The 21,134-nt window shown below is 38.8% G+C and overlaps 5 protein-coding genes, 1 long non-coding RNA gene and 1 other non-coding gene across 8 annotated transcripts in view; 5 read left to right on the top strand and 2 right to left on the bottom strand.

Moving 5' to 3' along the window:
• Positions 1 to 29: 29 nt before the first annotated feature.
• Positions 30 to 371, top strand: LOC122074290 (disease resistance protein RPP13-like). The gene has a single exon (XM_042639124.1). The coding sequence runs from the start codon at positions 30 to 32 to the stop codon at positions 369 to 371; it is 342 nt and encodes a 113-aa protein (XP_042495058.1).
• Positions 372 to 1,551: 1,180 nt separating this feature from the next.
• LOC122072946 lies at positions 1,552 to 4,013 on the top strand. Of its 2 annotated transcripts, XM_042637390.1 has the most exons (4): positions 1,552 to 2,359; positions 2,432 to 2,558; positions 2,654 to 2,755; positions 3,474 to 4,013. In XM_042637390.1, exons 1-3 carry the CDS (start codon positions 1,601 to 1,603, stop codon positions 2,710 to 2,712), a joined length of 945 nt encoding a protein of 314 aa, XP_042493324.1. In that variant the 5' UTR covers positions 1,552 to 1,600; the 3' UTR covers positions 2,713 to 2,755; positions 3,474 to 4,013. The 2 variants fall into 2 exon arrangements, with proteins under 2 accessions (XP_042493324.1, XP_042493323.1); XM_042637389.1 differs by having other exon boundaries at positions 1,552 to 2,558.
• An 833-nt stretch (positions 4,014 to 4,846) lies between these two features.
• Positions 4,847 to 6,494, top strand: LOC122074716. Its single transcript, XM_042639665.1, has 2 exons — positions 4,847 to 5,203; positions 5,373 to 6,494. Exons 1-2 carry the CDS (start codon positions 4,884 to 4,886, stop codon positions 6,226 to 6,228), a joined length of 1,176 nt encoding a protein of 391 aa, XP_042495599.1. The 5' UTR covers positions 4,847 to 4,883; the 3' UTR covers positions 6,229 to 6,494.
• A 175-nt stretch (positions 6,495 to 6,669) lies between these two features.
• LOC122074717 lies at positions 6,670 to 7,715 on the bottom strand. The gene is made up of 2 exons (XR_006139034.1): positions 7,515 to 7,715; positions 6,670 to 7,382 (listed from the first exon to the last, which is right to left on the bottom strand). It is a non-coding gene; the product is annotated as an uncharacterized LOC122074717 (long non-coding RNA).
• Positions 7,716 to 7,804: 89 nt separating this feature from the next.
• Positions 7,805 to 7,876, top strand: TRNAW-CCA. Its single transcript has one exon. It is a non-coding gene; the product is annotated as a tRNA-Trp (tRNA).
• A 1,492-nt stretch (positions 7,877 to 9,368) lies between these two features.
• Positions 9,369 to 11,255, top strand: LOC122074771 (serpin-ZX-like). The gene is made up of 2 exons (XM_042639733.1): positions 9,369 to 9,855; positions 10,320 to 11,255. The coding sequence occupies exons 1-2, from the start codon at positions 9,424 to 9,426 to the stop codon at positions 11,100 to 11,102; spliced, it is 1,215 nt and encodes a 404-aa protein (XP_042495667.1). The 5' UTR covers positions 9,369 to 9,423; the 3' UTR covers positions 11,103 to 11,255.
• A 983-nt stretch (positions 11,256 to 12,238) lies between these two features.
• Positions 12,239 to 21,134, bottom strand: part of LOC122074291 — a 14,320-nt gene continuing 5,424 nt past the window's right edge. Inside the window, exons 4-8 of the mRNA XM_042639125.1 lie at positions 19,023 to 19,460; positions 18,402 to 18,509; positions 17,890 to 17,949; positions 13,756 to 13,884; positions 12,239 to 12,969 (exon numbers count right to left, since the gene is read on the bottom strand). Coding sequence (XP_042495059.1) covers positions 12,946 to 12,969; positions 13,756 to 13,884; positions 17,890 to 17,949; positions 18,402 to 18,509; positions 19,023 to 19,460 — 759 coding nt within the window. The 3' untranslated portion in view covers positions 12,239 to 12,945. The remainder of the gene's footprint in view (positions 12,970 to 13,755; positions 13,885 to 17,889; positions 17,950 to 18,401; positions 18,510 to 19,022; positions 19,461 to 21,134) is intronic.

A 21,134-nucleotide genomic window follows, 5' to 3' on the forward strand; every position in this document is an offset into this window, starting at 1 on the left:
TCGTCATTCCCGTGGTTGGGGCTGGAGGTATGGGGAAGACAACTCTTGCTCGAAAAGTTTATAATGATCGAAACATTAAGGAACACTTTCCTTGTCGTTTATGGATTCACGTATCTAGCGACTACAAGATGGAAGAGTTGTTGCAGGACATCATAAAGCAGATCCTCATCAATGATGATGAGGAGGAGAGAAAGAAGATGAGCCTTAAAGATTTGGCCATTGAAATCTACAAGCTTTTAAAGACTACTCCGACCAGGTACCTTGTTGTTTTTGATGATGTTTGCACAATCCAATTCTGGGCTGACATTCATATGCTCTTCCCCAACAACAAAAACAAAGAAGTGAAGGTGGTGGTGGTGGAAGTAGGATAATTTTCACTACGCGCCATGATGAAGTGGCTTCACATGTGAGGCCACGTAGGTCTCCCTTTTATTTGCGACGGCTTTCAAAGGGGGTTGAAATCGTCTGCAATTCCGATCTCGTACAATTCCGTGCAATACCACCTTCAGGCGGTGACACGTGTATTGATACCAATACAATGGTCCAGATCTGGTACAACTAATAAAACATTAAATCAATGAAAAGACATTTAAATCAGATCTGGACCATTGCATTGATATCAATACACGTGTCACCCCCTGAAGGTGGTATTTCATGGAATTGTACGATATCAGAATTGCAGACGATTTTTTTCCTTTCAAAGGAGGAGAGTTGGGAACTTTTCTCAAAGAGAGTTTCCCATCTCTCCCGAGCCCAGCAGAAGCAGAAGCGGAAGAAGAAGAAGAAGCAGCAGCAGCAGCAGGAGGAGGAGGATGAGCCATGGGAAGCATGGGTAGATGCATGTGGTGGGGTACCACTTACAATTGTCGCGTTAGCAGCAGAATATCACCACCGTCTAATATTGATGGATTATAAGGAGGAGGATGTGGTTGGTTTGGTTAAAAGAGTAGCATTTCCATTAGAAAAATTGATTTTCAATCACCTACCACATCACTTGAAATCGTGTCTCGCCTATTTGTATTTTCTCCAAAAATCTGGGCGTACAGAATATCAGGGTTTTGATTTTTCCGACTTTAAAGGATTGATAGTCGCAGAGGGGCTTGTAAAACCACCACCACCATCTATAACAACAGTAGTAGAACTTGAAGATATAGCTGAAGAAAATGTGAAGGAGCTTATCAGTAGGTATCTGATTCAAGTAACCCATTGGAGTTTCGATGAGCAAATAAAAACAATGATCATTCCCTTCTGGGTTGCTTCCTTGTTGGATGAACAGATCATCTATGGCATATCATCATCATCTGATGATGATGATGTCAATATCAGTAGTACTAGTAAGATGAAAATTCAACATGTTACAAATCTTGGCGGCTGGGTCTTGTTCGAACAAGACTACTTATCTAGTACTGATCATAATAATAATAGTAGTATCAGTACCAACTTAAAAGCACGCTCTTTATCCATCTCGCGGGGATCAACTACGAGTAAAGATCAGTCGGAGAGGAGTCTTCAAGATATGGGATTGCTTAGGGTAATCATTGATGTAGAGAATCCAACAGAATCCGATATCATTTCTTATACAAGAAGGGGTAGTCATCTGATGATTCATCTAAGATACCTTTATTTGAGTTCCGATTCGTGTAGCCCCAGAACGATTACCGAATACCTGAGCGAACTCTGGAATCTACAGTTTCTGAAAATTGTAAGAAGCAGTACTGGAAGGGATGATGATGATGAAAAAGGACGATTGAAATTGAGGAAGGTTAATCAATTGAGGCATATTATGTGTTATGGCTTTTCTCTGAGTCTATTGATAGAAAAAGAAGTGATCAATAGTGATGATAATAATGGAGGAGGAGGTGGAGGGCTATTAAAGAATCTCCAAACGCTGATAGGTTTGGATGCTGAATTTTGTGTGGAGGATGTCTTGTCTATGACCCCAAATTTAGTTACATTGCATCTAATAAGCAAGGGAACTATAATTTCTCAGAATCAGCTAGTCATTCTTCCCTTATTATTGAAGCGCCTCCAAAAGCTAGAGTTGTCTTGTAAAATAGTTGCAAACCCTGAAATATGTCACCAAAACATCACCCACCTCGTCCTCCGAAACACGCAGATCAATGGGGGATACCTGATGCGAGCACTGCGGAAGCTACACAAGAATCTTCGCGTCCTTGAACTCCTAATTCGTTCTGTTTCTTTCACCAAGGAAGGTGAAGCTGGCGTTTTAGATTTCAGTAGTAGCGATGGCGATGATGATGATGATGGGTTTGGTCAGCTCACATTCTTGAAACTGGAAGATTTGAAAGGATTAAAGGAATGGAAAATGTCGGTGGGTGTAATGCCAAGTCTTCAAAAGGTATCTGTCAAATTATGTAGGGATCTAGAGCGTCTTCCATCAGAAGCCCTAAAGGCCATCCCCACTTTGCAGGAGTTGGAGCTAGATAGTTACCATGAACAACTACGAACAGATGCCAAGAGACTTGCTGAGGAACATCTCCCAAAAGATCAGCTTAAGCTCCTTATTGTTGTTATGGACCTTGTTGACTTGCTTTCTGGTAATTTAATATTATTTTCCTTCCCTTCTTAATTTCTTACTTCTTAGTATTACATTTTGTATTTTAATGGAATTATCATCTTATTTTTTATTCAGAAACATTTTCAAAGTGGCCAACAACGTCTCAGCACAATAAGCCCACAAGCCTAAGCTAAAGGATAGAAGTTGAAAATCAAATTTGCAGTTCAATATTTTAAGGTAACATCACAGTGACATTTGTACAAACTCAAAAGGAAGTAGATGTCATTCCATATATGGATGAAAAGATCTATAAGTTTATTTTCGAACAAAAAAAATGGTGTCACATTTATTATTTTCGAGAAGAAGTTATGACCGTTTTGATAAAGTGTGTCTAGACTGACTGCAGACCCTTGAAATTCCAGAATTCATCTTTTTACTTTGACTTCTATTTAAATTCGGTTCTAGAACTTCTTGGGCACTTCAACCATTATATTTCTAGACTCTTCAAGATGTGAAAAATGTCTTTCAAGGTTCATTAGGTCTTTTCCTATTACATAGTTGTTTGTTTTTCCAAAGTTTGTCTTTCCAATTAGTCTTAATTTCATTCTTGGAAATTGCCTATACTTAGAAGGTTGTTTCATGCTCATCTATATAAGCTTATACCAGTTAATAGAATGTAGAATACTTGGAGTTTATTTATAATTTAATCATTTGGTCTTTGAAAAGAAGTAGTTCTTCTTGAGTTCTCTTATCCCTTTGGTGGATTCCTTTTGGGTGGCAAGTTCTTTTTTTTCTTTTGAAGTGATCACTTGTGTTATCTTGTAATCCTCCCCCACCCCCACCATACAAATTTTCAATATACTTTCCAATAAACCATCCTGACATAGATTATAAATGATTTATCTTACTGAAAATCTTGTTCAACAGATTTAATTGTTGTATTCAATTTGTGCAGGTCCAGTTTGGAACCAAGTAATTGTAATGGGAAGACGACACTCAATTGGAATCTTTAAGTACAAGTAGTATTCATGGATGAGGAATTCTATCTCTTTTCTTTCACTGCTTCTTCCTTCACTTCAAATAATATTGTGGATTCATTTCCATTGAGATGCATTGCAATATAGTTTGGTTGTGCGAATGGTGAATTTATTTCTTTCTCTTTAAGATGTATGATGGTTGTCATTATCCTGTATGTTGAGCTACAATTCGTTTGTATTTCTGTTCTTGTGCTACTGTCAATGATGTTAATAAATAACTATTGCATGAAAGAATAGAGTGTTATGTTTGTCTCGAAATATTCTTGACCCGTTTTGTAGATTGATCGACCCACTCGAATCTAGTTTGGTGGCGACTCAAATAGAATTTTTTCTTCAATCTCTGATGGTAGGATAAAGGTTTTAAATATCTTGATTTGAAAAAACGGGGGGCCAAAAAAAGACCATATCTCACATAAAGTGATACCCTATTTAGCTTTTGATGGCCCCTCCTAAATGTCCATGCATAACAGTTCCCACTATCTTACCCACAAAAAAAAAAAAAAAGAAAAGAACAGTTCCCTCTAGAAAAATAGTGCCAGAATCATAAGTATCAAGGAACTTAGGACAAAATTAAGAGGTCATGAGTTCAACTTTCCTTGAGCCTAACTATTAAAAATGAAAAAGACAAAATTAATGTTCCAGTTACTATGCCTTCCAGGTTCAACAAACTAAGCTGATAATTGACAATTTCAATGTCAACTTGGAGTTTGTGTTTGCTTAACCACTCCCAAAAAGACCCACAGAGAAGAAGGCGTGTGAGGGGAGAGAACTAGCTATATTAGTATATTACATTAATAATGAGCTTAGAAGGGTTAAACACATTGAATTTTCAGAAAGTGACTTGGTTCTTATCACTAATTAAAAAATCGTTAATTTTTAAAGTAAGGAAAGACAATTAACAAACTACATCTAAGCTGCTGTCACCGGTCCTTCCTAGAAGCATCAATGAAGGATACAAACTCAAATTCAAAGAAAGCAATAGAATTTCAGATTTTAGGGTCATGAATTCAACTATCCTTGGGAAAAAAACTCTTGGTTTCCAGTCAACACATGAAACTTCACAGAAAGGTCATTTGGTATTTTTTTTTTTTTGGGGAGTTGGTTGTGGAGAGGGATGGTATAAATGTTTATCCTCTATATAATATATATATATATATATATATATATATATAAACTTATCTACTGACATGTAACACTGATTCTTAATATTAGGAAACAATTTTTTATTCTTCTACCTGGCTTATATATATATATATATATATATATATGTGATGAGATGATGAATGCCAACAAAAGATAATTCCATCATAGAGAAGAGAAGATTCACAATGTATGCAACTAAGCCTCTCTCCTTGTACAAAGAGTCCTCAAGCTCTCTCTCACTGCCCCCACTTGAAGGACCCAATTCAGGGTACCTTGTGATACAAAATGAAGAATCTGTGGAGACTTCTTGTTTTGGATTGTGCAAGGACACAAAGATTAGAGAATTCCCATTCCCTCAAAACAGGATGCTGACAGTCAAGTTTACAGAGCACCATGGGGAGTCCTCACGGGTTAGATGCTTCCAAGTCTACTTCATTCCAGTTTTGAATCAGCCCTTATCATCCAATAAGTACTATGTTATAAAAGCAAGAGGGAAACATAAAGGGTATGTATCATGATTCCTTTTTAAGTTTCATATTTGTTTTGTAACATATGTTTCCCACTTATTGTGTTCTGTCCATAAATAAGTAGTTTTTTCATAGCTCCAAGGATTAATCCTTATATGCAGAGAAATAGTTTTCTTACTGTGTTTAAACTTTCAATTGGATTTGCAGAGAAGCATATACAAGTTCTACAGAGGAGAACATGGTCAACTGTTGTTTCTGCACTTGTCTAAAAGATGTGAAAACAAGAGCTTTGGATCCTCATGATCCATATCAACAGTTTGAAATAACTCATCTGCAACATTGTTGTAGTAATGGTTTTATTGCCAATTCTGTTGCTCCTGATGGGTTTCCACCATACTTCTTAAGGAGACGACAAGGGTGGGATATAAAAACTTCAACTCTACTTCAGCCCCCTTTAGGCGACGCTAATGGCCTCAACAAATCCCTCCGTGCCCAGCTTCCCAAATTCGACGTTCCTCTAACAAGTAAAAATTCTGAGCTTATGGTCATAGGGAAGTGGTATTGTCCTTTTATGTTTGTAAAGGAAGAAGATAAGTTTGAAAAATCAGTTTTTTATGAGATGACACTTGAACAACAATGGGAAAAGATTTATGAGTGTGAGAATAATCTCAGCAAAAGCAATGTTGTGATCTTAGATGTGAATGTTCAGACTGAAGTTGCATTGCTCTTTGGCAAGGAAGCTGTAAACGGCGACCCAGATGTAGTCAATGGGGTGATGTGGTTTCGATCTCTTACAAATACAAAAGGGAAAGGCTCCAGTTTGGGATTGAGTTTATCAATCATTGAGAGGATGAAATGGGAGCAAGAAAGAGTGGGCTGGTTGGGTGGACAGCAAAAACAGGGGAGGATTCAAAGAGTTGAAGAATTTGGAGAGAAGATTGGGTGGAAAAAGTATGCTTGTTATATATTAGTGGAGAGGTTTGCATTGAAAAGAATGGATGGAAGTTTGTTGCTGACTTATGAGTATAGGCATGCACATCAAATTCATAGTAAATGGGAATGAGCCCTGGTATTCCTTATAGGTTGCATTCTATATAATCTAGATAATTTGAGATCTGAATAGTATTGTAGTGTGTTTATGAGTGTAATTCAAGTAAATACAGCTAGACTTTGAGGTTTGTACTACTTGGTTTCAATCATGCAGTCCACATATGTAATGTTTCTATATTTCATACATATAATATACCAAAGCTATTGTTGTTATTATACTTCCATGGTACTTGGAAAGGAGAATTCATGCCTCCGCGATATATAAATCAAACTGTTAAATACATAAAAATGTAGGGAAATTTCCACCACTGGATCATTAAAGAAAATGGCTGGTGGTAATTATGTTTATTTGAAACAGAGAGAAGGCCAAATTCGAATAGTCATATAAGACTCTTTATGATATTGGGATATCAATGGAGGAGATAAAGTTGAATTCTATGTGGAGATACAATGCTAGAAATCAGAAAACCAAGCTTCACAATTCATATTTCAAATTTTTAATACATTTACCTGATTTCATAATTCATGATTCAGACTTCTAATACATTTCCCTGATGACTATCACAGCCCATTCAACCTAATGATCTGTTTTTTTAATCTTTCCTTTCTTCCCAAAGCGGAAAACTTGTTCCAATTTGGCTCCATTTTGGAAGGAACTTTAGACAATCATGAGAAATAGACCAACTGATTCAGTTCTTCCACCCAATAGGGAGAAACAAGGGGAATGTAGACCTTGTAGTCAACCTTGTGTCAAAATTTTTTTTTTTTTTTTTTTTTTTTTGGGTGGGGTGGTGGGGTAGAAACCCACAATTGTTACTAAGGATGTATTGTTAAATTCTTTGCAAATTTAAGCCTCAATGCTGTAGTCCAAAACTGATCTTCAATCCCAAGACAATTTGAGAAAGAATTGAAATTTTAACACACCCACCAGAGGTTGGAGAAATTGGTGCTGGCTTCATAGAGATTAGAGATGATCAAGTCAAATATCTGTTTCGGTTAGAGAGAGATAAAAATCTGGATTCCTCAATATTAAATGCAAATTATTGAAATTTTTAGATGCCACCTCAAAGATCTTCACCATAATTGTCAAAAGTTTGTGAAACAAAGGAGAGATGTCTCCTGCTCGAAAGGGTTGCTACCACGTCATTCAGAACTGAGAGCTCATTTCTCCAAAAAAATTTGTCATGGACAAGAGATTTGGGTAAGAAATTAGATTTCAAAGAAAATAAAAACACAAGATCGCAACTAGATTACAAAATTTCAACTCAACTAAGAAAATCACTAGTCTGAAAATTATACCTTACACAAATTCCAGAAAACTGCTTGGCCATAGAAGTCAGTTGAAAGTAGGGGCAAGGGAAACACAGTAGGAGTTTCAAAAATTGGAGTGGCTCTTAATATTCTGCAGCAAAGTCATCCAAGAACTGGAGCTCGATTCTCTCCTCTTCAATGGGAATTTATTTCCCTAATGATCTGGCTGATTATAAAGTAAATAAATTCGGAAAAACTAAGAATTGTAGTTTCTCTCATAGCTCTCTTATGTTTAGTTTTTGGGTCTTCAATATTTAGAGGTTGAAACAGTCAACGGTGGATCCGTGGCGCAACGGTAGCGCGTCTGACTCCAGATCAGAAGGTTGCGTGTTCGATTCACGTCGGGTTCAATCCCCAATCCATCATTTTCTTTTCCACTTTTTCTTTCCTGGTTCCCAGATCTGCTGTTTCATTTAGCCCATGTCAAAAGGAAAAGGAAAGAAAATAATACAAAGGATGTAATTAGAGAAAAATTATAATTATCCAATAATTTTTTTATGTGTCCACCTCTCTCTTTAAATTCAAAATTATCAGAATTTTTTCTGTTTTTTCTTTTCATGATGCAATGATGGATTTATGTTTCTACCTTTCTTCTAAAACTCAAATCTTTCTCTCTTTTTTTTTTCTTTTTCTTTTTTGTTCATTTCTTGACAGCCAAAATTAACCTTAAGAAAGTGATTTTTCAAATCTTTTATGCTTAATCCGTATCAATCATTCGATATAACATTGCCCCAGAATCAATATTGTCTTACATAAATACCAATTTTATCTAGACAATTCTGCCAATTTGATATTGATCCTTAGAGCCGTGATCATACCTCCACCATAGATTTAGGGGATGGTATTGATATCGATATCGATACTTGTTGATATGAGATACTAATCCGGATCTAATCGGATAAATGCATATCGATCAATTTTGCCCTTGTTTTCTATAAAAATAAAAAATAAAAAAAATAAAGGTACAATCTTTTTACTGTTTTACCCTTAACAAGATACGAGTAACCTATCACAATCGATCAGGGATCAAGGATCGGGGATCAGTCTCAGTCAATATCAATACGATACGACTGATATAATACCGATACTTAAAACCATGACCTCCACATAAGAGTAGTAAGCGTCACATAAAAAAATAAAATAAAATAAAAATCATACCATTGTGATGGGATATGTAATTTTTTATTTATTATTTTACCCATCCCTATTTAATGGGATTTGATGCTCAATAATGTGTTTGCATTGGCATCGTTGGTCAAGTTTGAGCTTAGCAAAACCCATCACTTGGTCAAGTTTTTGAAAGCTCTCTCGGTGGTATGTGTTTGGCTGTAATTGGTTTTTAATTATTTTATCGCAGGACGAGGGAACCACGTTGGTCTTCAATTTCCATCGTGCTTTCATGTCTGAACTCTGAACTGCCTTGGTGTTACGTGGGTCGTCTACCATTCGACGTGTCCGATCCGGCTTCTCTCTAAAGCACTCAAGTCTCAATACATCAATGCGCATCCGACGGTTAGGAATATCTGGACATGCATTCCTACTACTCAACAAATTATTTATATGAGGAAAACTAAACAACTTCTACTGAGAAAGCCTGAAAAAACCACTCTCCGGAGGGGTTGAAATCGTCTGCAATTCCAATTTCGTACAATTCCGTGCAATACCACCTTCAGGTGGTGACACGTGTATTGATACCAATACAATGGTCCAGATCTGGTACAACTAATAAAACATTAAATCAATGAAGAAGCATTTAAATCAGATCTGGACAATTGCATTGGTATCAATACACGTGTCACCACCTGAAGGTGGTATTGCACGGAATTGTATGAGATCGGAATTGCAGACGATTTTTTTCCCTCTCCGGAGAGCTTAAGTTTGCTTGGAAATCACATTAATGGATCTCCAAACACAGAACCAGCACCACTACATTTTCAACACTGATCTATGCATGCAAATCTTGAAGCTTCTCTTGTTGAAGCAAACCCCAAAAGGCTCCAATATCGTCTTCTCTCCTGTGTCCATCAATACCATCTTAAGCTTGATCGCTGCTGGATCAACAGGGCAGACATTAGAGCAGTTGCTCTTCTTTCTGAGATCTAATACCATTTCTGATCTCAATTCCCTATCTTCCCAGCTTCTTCAACTCTTCACCACCAAGGAGACCAATAATGATGAAGAAGACTACATCAGGGACAGGGAAGGTCCCCATCTGTCCTTTGTCAATGGTGTTTGGGTTGATAGACGTCTCTCTCTAAAACCTTCATTTAGAGACACTGCTATTGGGATCTACAGAGCTGAAGCTGCACAAGTAGATTTTCAGACCAAGGTAATTCCTTCTTGTCTTTCCCTTCCCTTCTTCAAATCTTTTCTTTGGGTCTTTTTTTTTTTGGAGTTTGGGCCTCCCTATATATCTGCAAAAATCATCCAAAAAAAACCCTAAGCCCCAACTCAACTAACTAAAACAACTAGAAAAATGAGCGATATAATAAAACCCAAGGGAGAAAACAATCACCACAAAAGGAAACTAGGTGTGAGGAAGAAACAAAACCAAAGAAGATACATCAAAACTAAGGGGGTGGAGCAATAAGGGGAAGTTCCCAATTTCTATTCTGAGTCTTGGACAAACTTCACAATTATGAAGGATTTTAATTCGAATCTCAAAAATAATATTATCCCAGATTTTCTCAATAGTGCACAATGACGTTGGTCCATCTTCTTTTATTCCTTTCCATAAGTAATATCATCCTTTTCCTTAGTGCTGACTCTGTTGAATTATTAATGCTGATCAAGGCTGCTGATGTAACGAAGGAAGTGAACTCATGGGTGGAGCATGCAACAAATGGGCTCATCAAAGAGATCCTCCCCAAAGGCTCTCTTGGTAGCAATACAGCACTCGTCTTGGCAAATGCACTATACTTCAAAGGAACCTGGAATAGAAGATTTAATGTGTCTGCAACTCGAGATCGAGAGTTCCATCTCCTTAATGGAGATGTGGTTAAAGTACCCTTCATGGCAAGCTACCCATCTGAGCAATACCATTACAGAGTATGCGATGGCTTCACAGTCCTCAAACTTCCCTACCTAAGTGGCCAAGACGATGAAAGGCAATTCTCCATGTACTTCTATCTCCCATATGAGAGGGATGGATTACCCAATCTAATAGAGAAGTTGAATGACAACCCTAATTTTTTGAATCAACCTCTGCAGCTTGGGAAAGGTGATTTTCAGGATTTCGGTATCCCCAGATTTAAAATCTCATATGGGTTTGAAGCTTCAGACACTCTGAAGGATTTAGGATTGGTATTGCCATTCGAGGAGGATGGAGAGCTGAGTGAAATGGTAGACTCTGAACAAGGTTGCAAAATCTGTGTCTCTGACATATTCCATCGATCTCTGATTGAAGTAAGTGAAGAAGGGACAGAGGCTGCTGCCTCCACTGCTGCTCTAGTCATGTCGCTTTGTCTTCCACCAAAATTTGTAGCAGACCATCCATTCATGTTCATGGTGAGGGAAGAGGTGACTGGAGCTACACTCTTCATTGGTGCGGTGCTTAATCCCCTTTTGGAGGCCTGAATTTGTTGACTAGCTTCAAGTTGGCTATTTCCATTTTATTTTGAATGATGAGCTTTAAGATTGTGGAGAGTGGATTTCAATTTTCAAAAATTATAAGACATGAGATGTTGAAAATTTTAACTAATTATTCTCCCCCTTATGGCTGATTTTTTATGCCAATGGTTAATGATACATGGTTGCATGATGGTATTGAACTATGCAACGGGGGAGAGCATTAGTTTTTTTTAGCTGCCAAGGAAGTTAGGAATTGTGATTGGGGCCACAGTGTACTGAAGAAAAGAATTCTTCATTTTTTTTCCCCCTGATGTGTGTGGATGCATACAGAAACCCCCTGATGTGTCTGGATGCATACAGAAACAACCTCAAAAAAATGTAAAATGGGAAAAGGTTCTCTTAGCCGCCAAGGATGGATACATATTTAGCACCCTTTCTCTTTATCTCTCTCCTCCTTACATGAAATGATTTTGCTACATTTCTATACATGAAACCATTCTGTATGGTGCTTACTCAGAGAATCCTCTCCCATGTAAAATTAATAATGCTGGAGGATAAGAGGTTACTTTTTAATCTGGATTTAGAACACCAATGAACTTATGTTCTTAAAAGGAGAGAAGTTTTTTAGAGGGATGGCTACTTCCAAGGATGATATTTTCACAGGCCCACCCCACTCCACTCCTCCCACCACACACCCTCACCGCCCCCACGCCCCCCCAAAAAAAAATTCTAAGCCATTCATTAATGGAGGACTATTAGGGGGATTTACTGTGGAGAAGACCACCACTGTGAGCGACCAGTACTCTCCAGAAATTACTATACTTGTTAACAAAGACAAGGTTCAGAATTTTCTGCTTGGTTCTAAATGAATAGGTCCCAGAATTCCCCTCTTAAAGTTCCAACACAAGTTGCAATGGAAATTTTAAAAATGGAAAGCTTCCACCAGTGATTATCCCTTCCAAAAAACTACTGCTGCCAATGTGTGTTGCTTGCCAATCCATGGGTTGCAGTGTGGTCACATTAGCGAAGGAAGAACCTGATGGTCTCAGATCCAAGTGCGCAATTGTCTCAATTCTGCACTTATTCAAGCCCTGTGCTATAATATCTGAGCTCTGTTTACAGATTTTCCTTCTGGTCGACGATGACAATATATAACAAACATTAAAGGAGAACTGCAGTTAAAATCAACACATAACTGAGTGCATAGCAATAAGTGAAAAGCAGGATTGGATTAATGGCAATACATCAAATTAAGCCCTTAATCAGTTAGAGATCATAACAGTCCATTGCACCTAACATCCAATGTATTGGAGCCCTCTTTTGTGGCAGCACAAGCTCTAGCATCCAGTGTGTCGTCAAGGTATCTCTTTCCACTTTATGATGGTTCTCATTCAGGTCCAGGTTGCACTGTGCATTGACAGCCCCTTTCCCAACATGAAGTTGCTATGAACCTAATCAATACACCAAGAACTCTTACCCGAGTGCCTGCTCTTTTTTTTTTTTTTGTGGGGGGTGTTAACATACCGTATAATTTTACCCCCCCCCCCCCTTCTCCTTTTTACAATAATTATTTTTTGTGGCATATCAACATTTTCTTCCTGTACAGACTTCAAATTGAATATCTGTATGAACAAAAAATATTTTAACACAATTATTTTTTGGGTGGTATATCAACATATTTTCCTGTACAGCGTTGAAATTGAATCTGTATGAACAAAGGATGTTTTAACACATCTCTGTTGCCCAAATTTTGTCAAGGTAAATGACCATCAGTTCATCTCTGTGTAGTTTGCACCATACTTTTCATGATATCCTCTCGATCTGTCAATTCATGCCAGCGTGCAAGACTTCAATCACAGTTGAAATAATAGACCTGTTAAAATCAAATCAGGGACTCAGAACTAAGATCATGGTGGATAAGCTTATCGATAACATGGATAACAGGTTGACATAAACTTATCGATAACATGGATAACAGGTTGACATAAACAATCGCCTAATCTTTATTTATTCAATCTATTGCTGTAAAATAATTCACTCCAATGTAAAAATAATAAGGAATAAATGCAGAGTGCACTGCTCAACAATAGAGGGGGAAACAAGTGCTACCCGGCCCAGCGTCTAATAAACATATCTGACAAACGTAATTCACAATATTCAAATACATCCATGCAAAGGTATTTGATCTTACATTTGGTTTCATTACTGCAACAAACTAACCTCTAGATCACTGAAGTACCCACCGCAATAGATTCTCCACGATACAACAGGCACCAATCTTCACTAGCATCCATCATTGGTGGAAGTTGAAACCAGAACCTTTGTTTAGTTCTAGAGTTTAGACTTTAGAACACATTAACAATATGCCAGTTCTGTAGTAACATTAACAATATGCCAGTTCTGTAGTTTAGAAAATATAGGACATGCCCCACAAAACATACACCAACAAACCAGGTTTAAGGAAAGAATAATAAAAAGGAAAAAAGTCAAACTATAATTTTTCCTGCAGAGAAACCAAAGGCTTTGAAAGTGTTCATTGTTAACTGTGAAAAATAACAGGTCCAATTTCATATAATATAAAATTTTGCAGCCTAGTATATACAATGCTGTAGAGAGCCCATTATGGATATCACTGGAAAGGGCTACAGTTCTTGCATACCTTGATAACACCATCCGCACACCCGACAAAAAGTTTCCCTTGCCAGAACAGCAAAGCTGTTATCACAGAATCACAAGTAATGGACCCAACAGCTCTGGTATCTCTTTGAAGCTCATCACCCGATAACTCCTGCAATTGAAGCCCACGTTTGAGAATTCAAAGCAGAAAGGGGGAAGTGATCATCTAAGAGATAGGAAATGGTATCACTTAACAAAGTCAGAGAACAAAATTAAGGGACTTGACGGAGGTTAGCTGCCATTATGTTTTACTTCATTATTTTTCTGTTAGCCAATCATCCTAGAGAATGCTAGTCCTAAGAGGGTAACTAATCTTTTAAACATGCCCCCACATAAAGGTGAATTGGCATTTACATTTGTGAGATAGGGAGTCCATTAGTAATGAGCAAAGTTATCCACATGTCAAGAAGGCAGATCCTGTTACTTTTTCTCATTTGGCTAGTGGAACCATCTTTGCATTTGGTGCAAATACAAGCTTGTTGCACAAGCAGAATAATGAACTTTGAATATCAATTACTACGACAGGTAGCATTAATTTCGGGAAAATTTCTATCACTTCCATATACTTATATTTACTCAAACTCCCCTACTCAATGTTTCTTTTCTGATTCCCCTAGAAAACAAACTTTTGCCTCTCCTTCTCCCCTGCTAATTCTAAATCCCTAATTATCTCTACTCCCCTTCACTCTTGTAACCCCCTCTGGTGGCACCCCTCACCCATAGCTTCTTTGCAAAAATCCCCCTAACCCTCCACTCCGCATCCACCCTCACCTCCGCCATCCAACCTCGGCCCACTGCCTTCTGCCTTCATCATCACCTCTCACACCCCAACCATCTGCAACCCCCGATCCCCCATCTACCCTTCATCCCACCTCAGTTCTCACCTGCCCTTTACCCACCCTTCAAAGTATGAAGCTGTACGAGCAGTCTCCTTATTTCCATCTCTGGTAATTGCAAAGAAGTCTCTTCCACAGGAGTACAACGCTACATCTGTTCACATTATCAAAGAGTAAATTATCTCATAGAATACACCACCCGGATCAGATACAACAAAAGTGGGCTGCAGTTCTGCTCCACTCTTTATAAACACAGTTACACCAACATTTACTACCATGCCATTTGCAACCATGACATGCAATCAGTTAAAGATACAATCTCTGTCCTCAGATCCACGAATTGAACTAAAGGTCTGTTCTACCCTGAAAAAAGGTAAGTTTTAAGTGCTAGCGTTGAGGTCACATGTGGTTTCAGCCTTTCAGGAGTGGGTGATGAGTGGAAGATGTGAGGCTAAGGAATCAGGAGAGTGGGGATGGAGAACTGGGTTTGACAATGACTGAGGTCGTATCCAAAAGCTTTTCGGAGCAAGCAAGACTCAAGGGTGGGGTTTCAGATCCATCTTGCAAGAACAAGATGACACAGGGTTCTAAGTTCTAAGTTCTAACTTCTGAGAAAGGCTAATCATCTCCAAAAGGACCACCAAAATCAGGATCAAAATCTTGATTTGAATTCCCACCCAAAAGAGAGTTGTGTCAGTTCTATTGTCAGAAAAAGATCTGGGGTTTGTGTTTTGTTACAATCTCAAATACCTTGTAATCAAACCAAAAGAAAAAGAAAGAAAGAAGAGAAGAAAGAAGAGAGAGGTACAATCGAAGGAGACTCCCCAAAAGATGAGAAGAGACCTGTTTTCCCTAACCTTAATATTCTTTCATAAGAATGAAAATACAAGAATACCCCCAAGACATAAAGAAGTAACCCTAACTAAAAGTACTGAGCCAATAGGACAGAATTGACCCTAGAGGTCCAAGGAACTAGCGTTAATCCCGATAGGGATTAGCGTCAATCTCAACACTCCCCCTCAAGCTGGAGCATACACATTACCCATGCTTAGCTTGGTACAACTATTACAAAAACTAGGAGCAAACAGAGACTAAGTGAATATATCGGCCAACTGATCTGACGAAGGAACAAAAGGGGTTTCAATCAGCTTCTTCAGAACAGCATCACGAAAAAAATGGCTGTCCACCTCTATGTGCTTGGTCCTCTCGTGGAAGACGGGGTTGCTAGCAATGTACACCGCAGTTTTGTTGTCACAATACATCTTCATAGGCTTGGTCACGAGAAATCCCAACTCCAAGAGTAAAGACCGTTGCCACATCAACTCAGCAGCGGTATGAGCCATAGCTCTGTATTCTGCTTCTGCACTGGATCGGGCAATAGTAGTTTGCTTCTTACTATGCCAAGTAACCAAATTACCTCCAACAAATGTACAATAGCCCGTAGTAGATCTCCTATCACTAGCAAAACCGGCCTAATCAACATCAAAATAACCAACTAGTTCTATATGCCGATTAGGACGATAGATCAACCCCTTTCCAGGAGCACCCTTCAGGTAGCGAAGAACACGGACAACAGCGTCCCAATGAGCTTTCTGAGGAGACTACATGAACTGACTGAGTTCTCCAACAGTATAGGAGATGTCCAGATGTGTCATAGTAAGATATATCAACTTGCCGATCAAACTCCTGTATAGATGCACATCCTGGAGGGGTTCATCATCAACCCCAAACTTCTGGTGAGGATCCATAGGGATATCAATAGGTCTGGAAGCAAGCATACCAGTATCAGACAAAAGGTCCAGCACATATTTCCTTTGAGACAGACTGATCCCTTTCTTGCATCGGATCACCTCAATCCCAAGAAAATAATGAAGTTGATCCAAGTCCTTGGTCTGAAAGTGTTGCTGAAGAGAAGCTTTCACTTCAAAAATTCCTGCCTCATCATTACCAGTAAGTATAATATCATCAACATAAACTATCAAGACAACCATTTTATCACCTCTGCGATGAACAAATACAAAATGATCAGAATAACACTGAGAAAATCCACAAGTAACTATGGTAGCACTGAACTTGTCAAAACATGCCCGAGGGACTATTTAAGTCCATAGATAGCCTTGTGTAAGCAACACACATGACCTTTATTCTCCCCCCGAGCAACATAACTAGGAGGTTGCTCCATATACACTTCTTCCTAGAGATCACCATATAAGAAGGAATTCTTGATGTCCAACTGAAACAAGGGCCAATCAAAGTTGACAGCAAGAGAAAGAAGTAGACGAACAGAGTTCAATCTAACAACCGAGGAGAAGGTCTCAAAATAATCAACTCCATATGTCTGAGTATACCCCTTGGCAACCAGACGAGCTTTCAACCACTTAATAGAGCCATCAGCGTGATATTTAACAGTGTACACCCAGCGACACTTTACAAATTCTTACCAGGAGGTAAATCTACCAGACTCCATGTACCACGACTCAAGAGAGCATCTATTTCTACATCCATGGTAGCTTTCCATCCAGGAATAATTAGGGCATCATTATAGGTGCAGTTAGCAGAAAGTGACAAGGTAAGACCATGGATGGGAGAGGGAAGATGAGACAACGAAACAAAGTTATCAATAGGATACACAACCATAGATTTTTTAGTGCAAGAACATGTACCTTTCCTTTGAGCAATTGGTAAGTCATCAGGCGGAGAAGGAGGAAGAGTTTCACCAGAGAAAGGCGGCAGTGGAGGAAGTGAATCATCTGGAGTATTGGTTTTTCCACTTGGTTGTCCAACCTTCTTCTGGCGCTGATAAACCTGTAGAGGAGGTGAGTCACTGACTCACTGGCACTGGGCACATCAAGGAAGGGTATGAGAAATGGAATGGGTGGAGGAGATGGAGAAGTCCACTCCATACCAGACTGGGACACCTGAGGAGAAAAGAATAATGTGCCTTCAAAGAAGGTCACATCGATACTAACAAAGTTCCTGTGAGTAATAGGGTCATAGCACTTATACCCTTTCGGAGTACGTGAATAACCCAAAAAAATGCACTTAGTAGACCTAGGAAACAATTTATCTACTTGCACATGCAAATTATGGACAAAATACACACATCCAAAGACTCAGGGAGGAACAGGAAAACTTGGCAAAGTAAGAAACATAACAGAAAAAGGAGACCTATCTGAAAGCACTGAAGATGGCATGCGATTAATCAAGTGACATGCAGTTAAAACCCCATCACACCAAAAATGTTTAGGAACATGCATATGAATCATAATAGCACGGGCTACCTCGAATAGATGCCGGTTCTTGCGCTCTGCTACCCCATTTGCTATGGGGTATAGGCGCAACTGGTTTGGTATATCATCCCACGGTTGGCACAAAAATCAGAAATATCAATTTGAGCATATTCTAAAGCATTACCCGAACGAAAAATCTTAATTAAAATGCTAAACTGAGTTTTTATTTCATTATAGAATTACCAAAACACAGATAATAATTCAAATCTGTCCTTTAACATGTAAAGCCATGTAAGGCGAGAATGATCATCCACAAAAGTCATAAAATAACGAAAACCAAATCTATTACTAACTATGCAAGGACCCCATACATTAGAATGGACTAAGGAAAATAAAGACAGACTACGAGACAAAGAGCGAGATGGGAAAGACACACGGTGATGTTTTCCCAACTCATAGGCCTCACATGCTAACATAATCACAGACTTAAATCTAGGAAATAAAAGTTTCAACCTAGCTAAAGATAAATGTCCAAAACGACAGTGCCATTAGAAAGGAGTCACATCTCCAACAGCAGTAGCAGCAGCAGAAGAAGTAGGAGAACCACAGTTGAGGTAATATAAACCATCTTTTTCACGTCCTCTATCAATCATCTTCCTCGTGTGAAGATGCTGAAAAACACAGTAAGAGCGAAAGAAGGTTACTGAGCAATTTAATGAGCTAGTTAATTGGCTCACAGAAAGAAGACTTAATGGGAATTGTGGAACATGTAACACAGAAGATAAATTCAGTGGATGTGGGCGATATAGTGCCATGACCGAGAACCGGTGTAGAAGCACCGTTGGAAGAATAACAAATGTAGAACTGGTACTAGATGAAAAGGTTTTAAAAAGTGATGACTTACCAATCATATGGGCAGAAGCACCTGAATCAATGATCCAGGGGATAGAGATAGTGGTAAGAAGGGCTGAGGTACCTGTATGAGCTAAGGTTGCAGCGGATGTAGACCCACCATTAGATGTATTAGAGGATGCCTCAAGAGTGTGCAAGTGTCGGAGCAACTGACTGATGTCATCGCACAGACTGGTAGATGAATCTCCTGAAGAAGGTCTTGGTTTAGCATCAACGGAAGACACTGTCTCAGTACCATCATCTGACACTGCATGATTGGCTAACTAGGTTGCCCATTCTGACTTGCCATGCTTTGCCCAGCAAGTCTCTATAGTATGGTTGGGCTTCCCGCAATAAGTGCACTGACAGGCTGCACGATCAGAAGGCTGTCCACTAGAACCCTGACCAGCCGATCCACGACCCCAACCACAACCACGTCCACGGTTGGTAAGGAAGACAGAATTATCTTTGGAAGACTGATCAGATTTAGTTGATGAAGTGATACGCTGCAATCGCGAATAAGTGTTATTCAGAGTAGGAACAGTATCGCCTGCAAGTAAATGGCCCTTCACTGCCTTCAAATCATTATTCAAACTAGCCAAAAATTTGGAAACGAAAAACTCATTCCGCTGAGCCTTCAATTTGTCAATGTTTATGGTCAAGGGCTGGAAAACATTAAGTTCAACCATTCCCCTGAAAGTACTATAATACTCTGAAAGAGATCTGTCAAACTGGCAAAACTATAACAGTTTCTCATAAATATCATAAATATGGGTCATGTTCTTTTCTTGAGAGTAAGTTTTCTTCAAATCGTCCCATACTCCCTTTGCAGTAGAGTGAAACATGACATTGGCAGCGACGTCTGGTTCCATACTATTCCACAACCAGATTAAAATCAAAGCATTCTCCTTCATCCATTCATCATAACCCTTGTCAGATGATGAAGGAGAATTAGAAGTAGTATACTTAAGTTTATCCATGGTCATAAGGTAAACCTTCACAGATTGAGCCCAAAGTAGGTAATTCGAGCTTCCCTTAAGCTTAATAGAAGTAATTTGGACATTGACATTGTCCAAGGCAGATGCAGTAGTCCCAAAGGTAGTAGACTTGGTCTCAGCCATGATAACCAAAAATAAAGTAGACAAATAAAGTCGCGGATATCTGGCTTTCACCCAAAAAACTTCACCCAAAAATACTTTACCCAAAAATAAAGTAGAAAAATAGAGTCCGATATCTAGCTTTCACCCAAAAATACTTTACCCACAAATAAGGCAGACAAATAGAGTCCGATATTTGGCTTTCACCCAAAAATAAAGTAGAGAAATAGAGTCCTGGGTTTCACCCAAAAAACTTACATCCAAAAACTACCAAGAAAAATAGCAAACCAACCTCAACCACAGGACTAGATATCTGGCTTTCACCCAAGAGACCCGGGTTCGATAAAAAAAAAGATGGTTGCAGTTCAAGTTCTTCAAATCTTCAGCATAGTACCAATAAAGCACGATCCATACACCAAATAAATCACTCCATGTGATTTAATCCATAGTAGATGCAGCAATAGGTGTCTGCCCACCAGAAGATTTCAGTGCAAAACCGAGATCAGCAAGGAGGATTTTGAAAAGCTTGATTTGATTATAGAGGCACTGATACCATGTTACAATCTCAGATACCTTGTAATCAAACCAAAAGAAAAAGAAAGAAGAGATGAGAAGAGAGAGGTACAACCGAAGGAGACTCCACAAAAGATGAGAAGAGACCTACGATCTTACCAGAATGGTTTGATCGCAGGTTTTCCCTAACCTTAATATTCTTTTATAAGAATGAAAATACAAGAATACCCCCAAGACATAAAGAAGTAACCCTAACTAAAAGTACTGGGCCGATAGGACAGAATTGACCCATCGGTCCAAGGAACTAGCGCTAATCCTGATAGGGATTAGCGTCAGTCTCAACATGTTTCAACACTCAGTCCCTTGACGCAACCAAACTTATACAGGCAGTCACCATCAACACGGGTTCGAAACAACCCATCTTTGTTTACAATAGAGGGTGGGTGAGGGCAGAGGTAGGGTTTAAAGCAAGGGTTGCAGAGAAGCAAGATTGAAAGGTGGTGGCAGGACCAAGTAGAGGGTTGGGGCTGTCAGAATGAAGACGGATGCTGCCGGAGGGAGTGGTGGGGGGGGGGGGGGGGGGGAGAAAGGATAATTAGGGATTTAGAATTAACAGGGGAAAAAGAAAGGTGAAGTTTTCTTTTCTAGAGAAATCAGAAAAGAAACTTTAGTAGGGAAGTTTGAGTAAATATAGGTAAGTCTATGGGAATGATAAAAAAATTTCCCTTAATTTTAATTTTATTTACCTTCTACCCCAAAACTCAAATAAAATATCAAAAAAAGAAGAGGAGGAAG

This window comes from Macadamia integrifolia, chromosome 3, assembly GCF_013358625.1.
Source record: "Macadamia integrifolia cultivar HAES 741 chromosome 3, SCU_Mint_v3, whole genome shotgun sequence".
NCBI classification, from domain to species: Eukaryota; Viridiplantae; Streptophyta; class Magnoliopsida; order Proteales; family Proteaceae; genus Macadamia; species Macadamia integrifolia.

Coding starts and splice junctions, on each gene's coding strand:
- LOC122074771 (XM_042639733.1), top strand. CDS start 9,424: ATGGATCTCCAAACACAGAACCAGCACCACTACATTTTCAACACTGAT. Junction 9,856..10,319: donor AAGTAGATTTTCAGACCAAG/GTAATTCCTTCT, acceptor ATGCTGATCAAG/GCTGCTGATGTAACGAAGGA.
- LOC122074290 (XM_042639124.1), top strand. CDS start 30: ATGGGGAAGACAACTCTTGCTCGAAAAGTTTATAATGATCGAAACATT.
- LOC122074716 (XM_042639665.1), top strand. CDS start 4,884: ATGTATGCAACTAAGCCTCTCTCCTTGTACAAAGAGTCCTCAAGCTCT. Junction 5,204..5,372: donor GCAAGAGGGAAACATAAAGG/GTATGTATCATG, acceptor TTGGATTTGCAG/AGAAGCATATACAAGTTCTA.
- LOC122072946 (XM_042637389.1), top strand. CDS start 1,601: ATGATTCATCTAAGATACCTTTATTTGAGTTCCGATTCGTGTAGCCCC. Junction 2,559..2,653: donor CCTTGTTGACTTGCTTTCTG/GTAATTTAATAT, acceptor TTTTTTATTCAG/AAACATTTTCAAAGTGGCCA.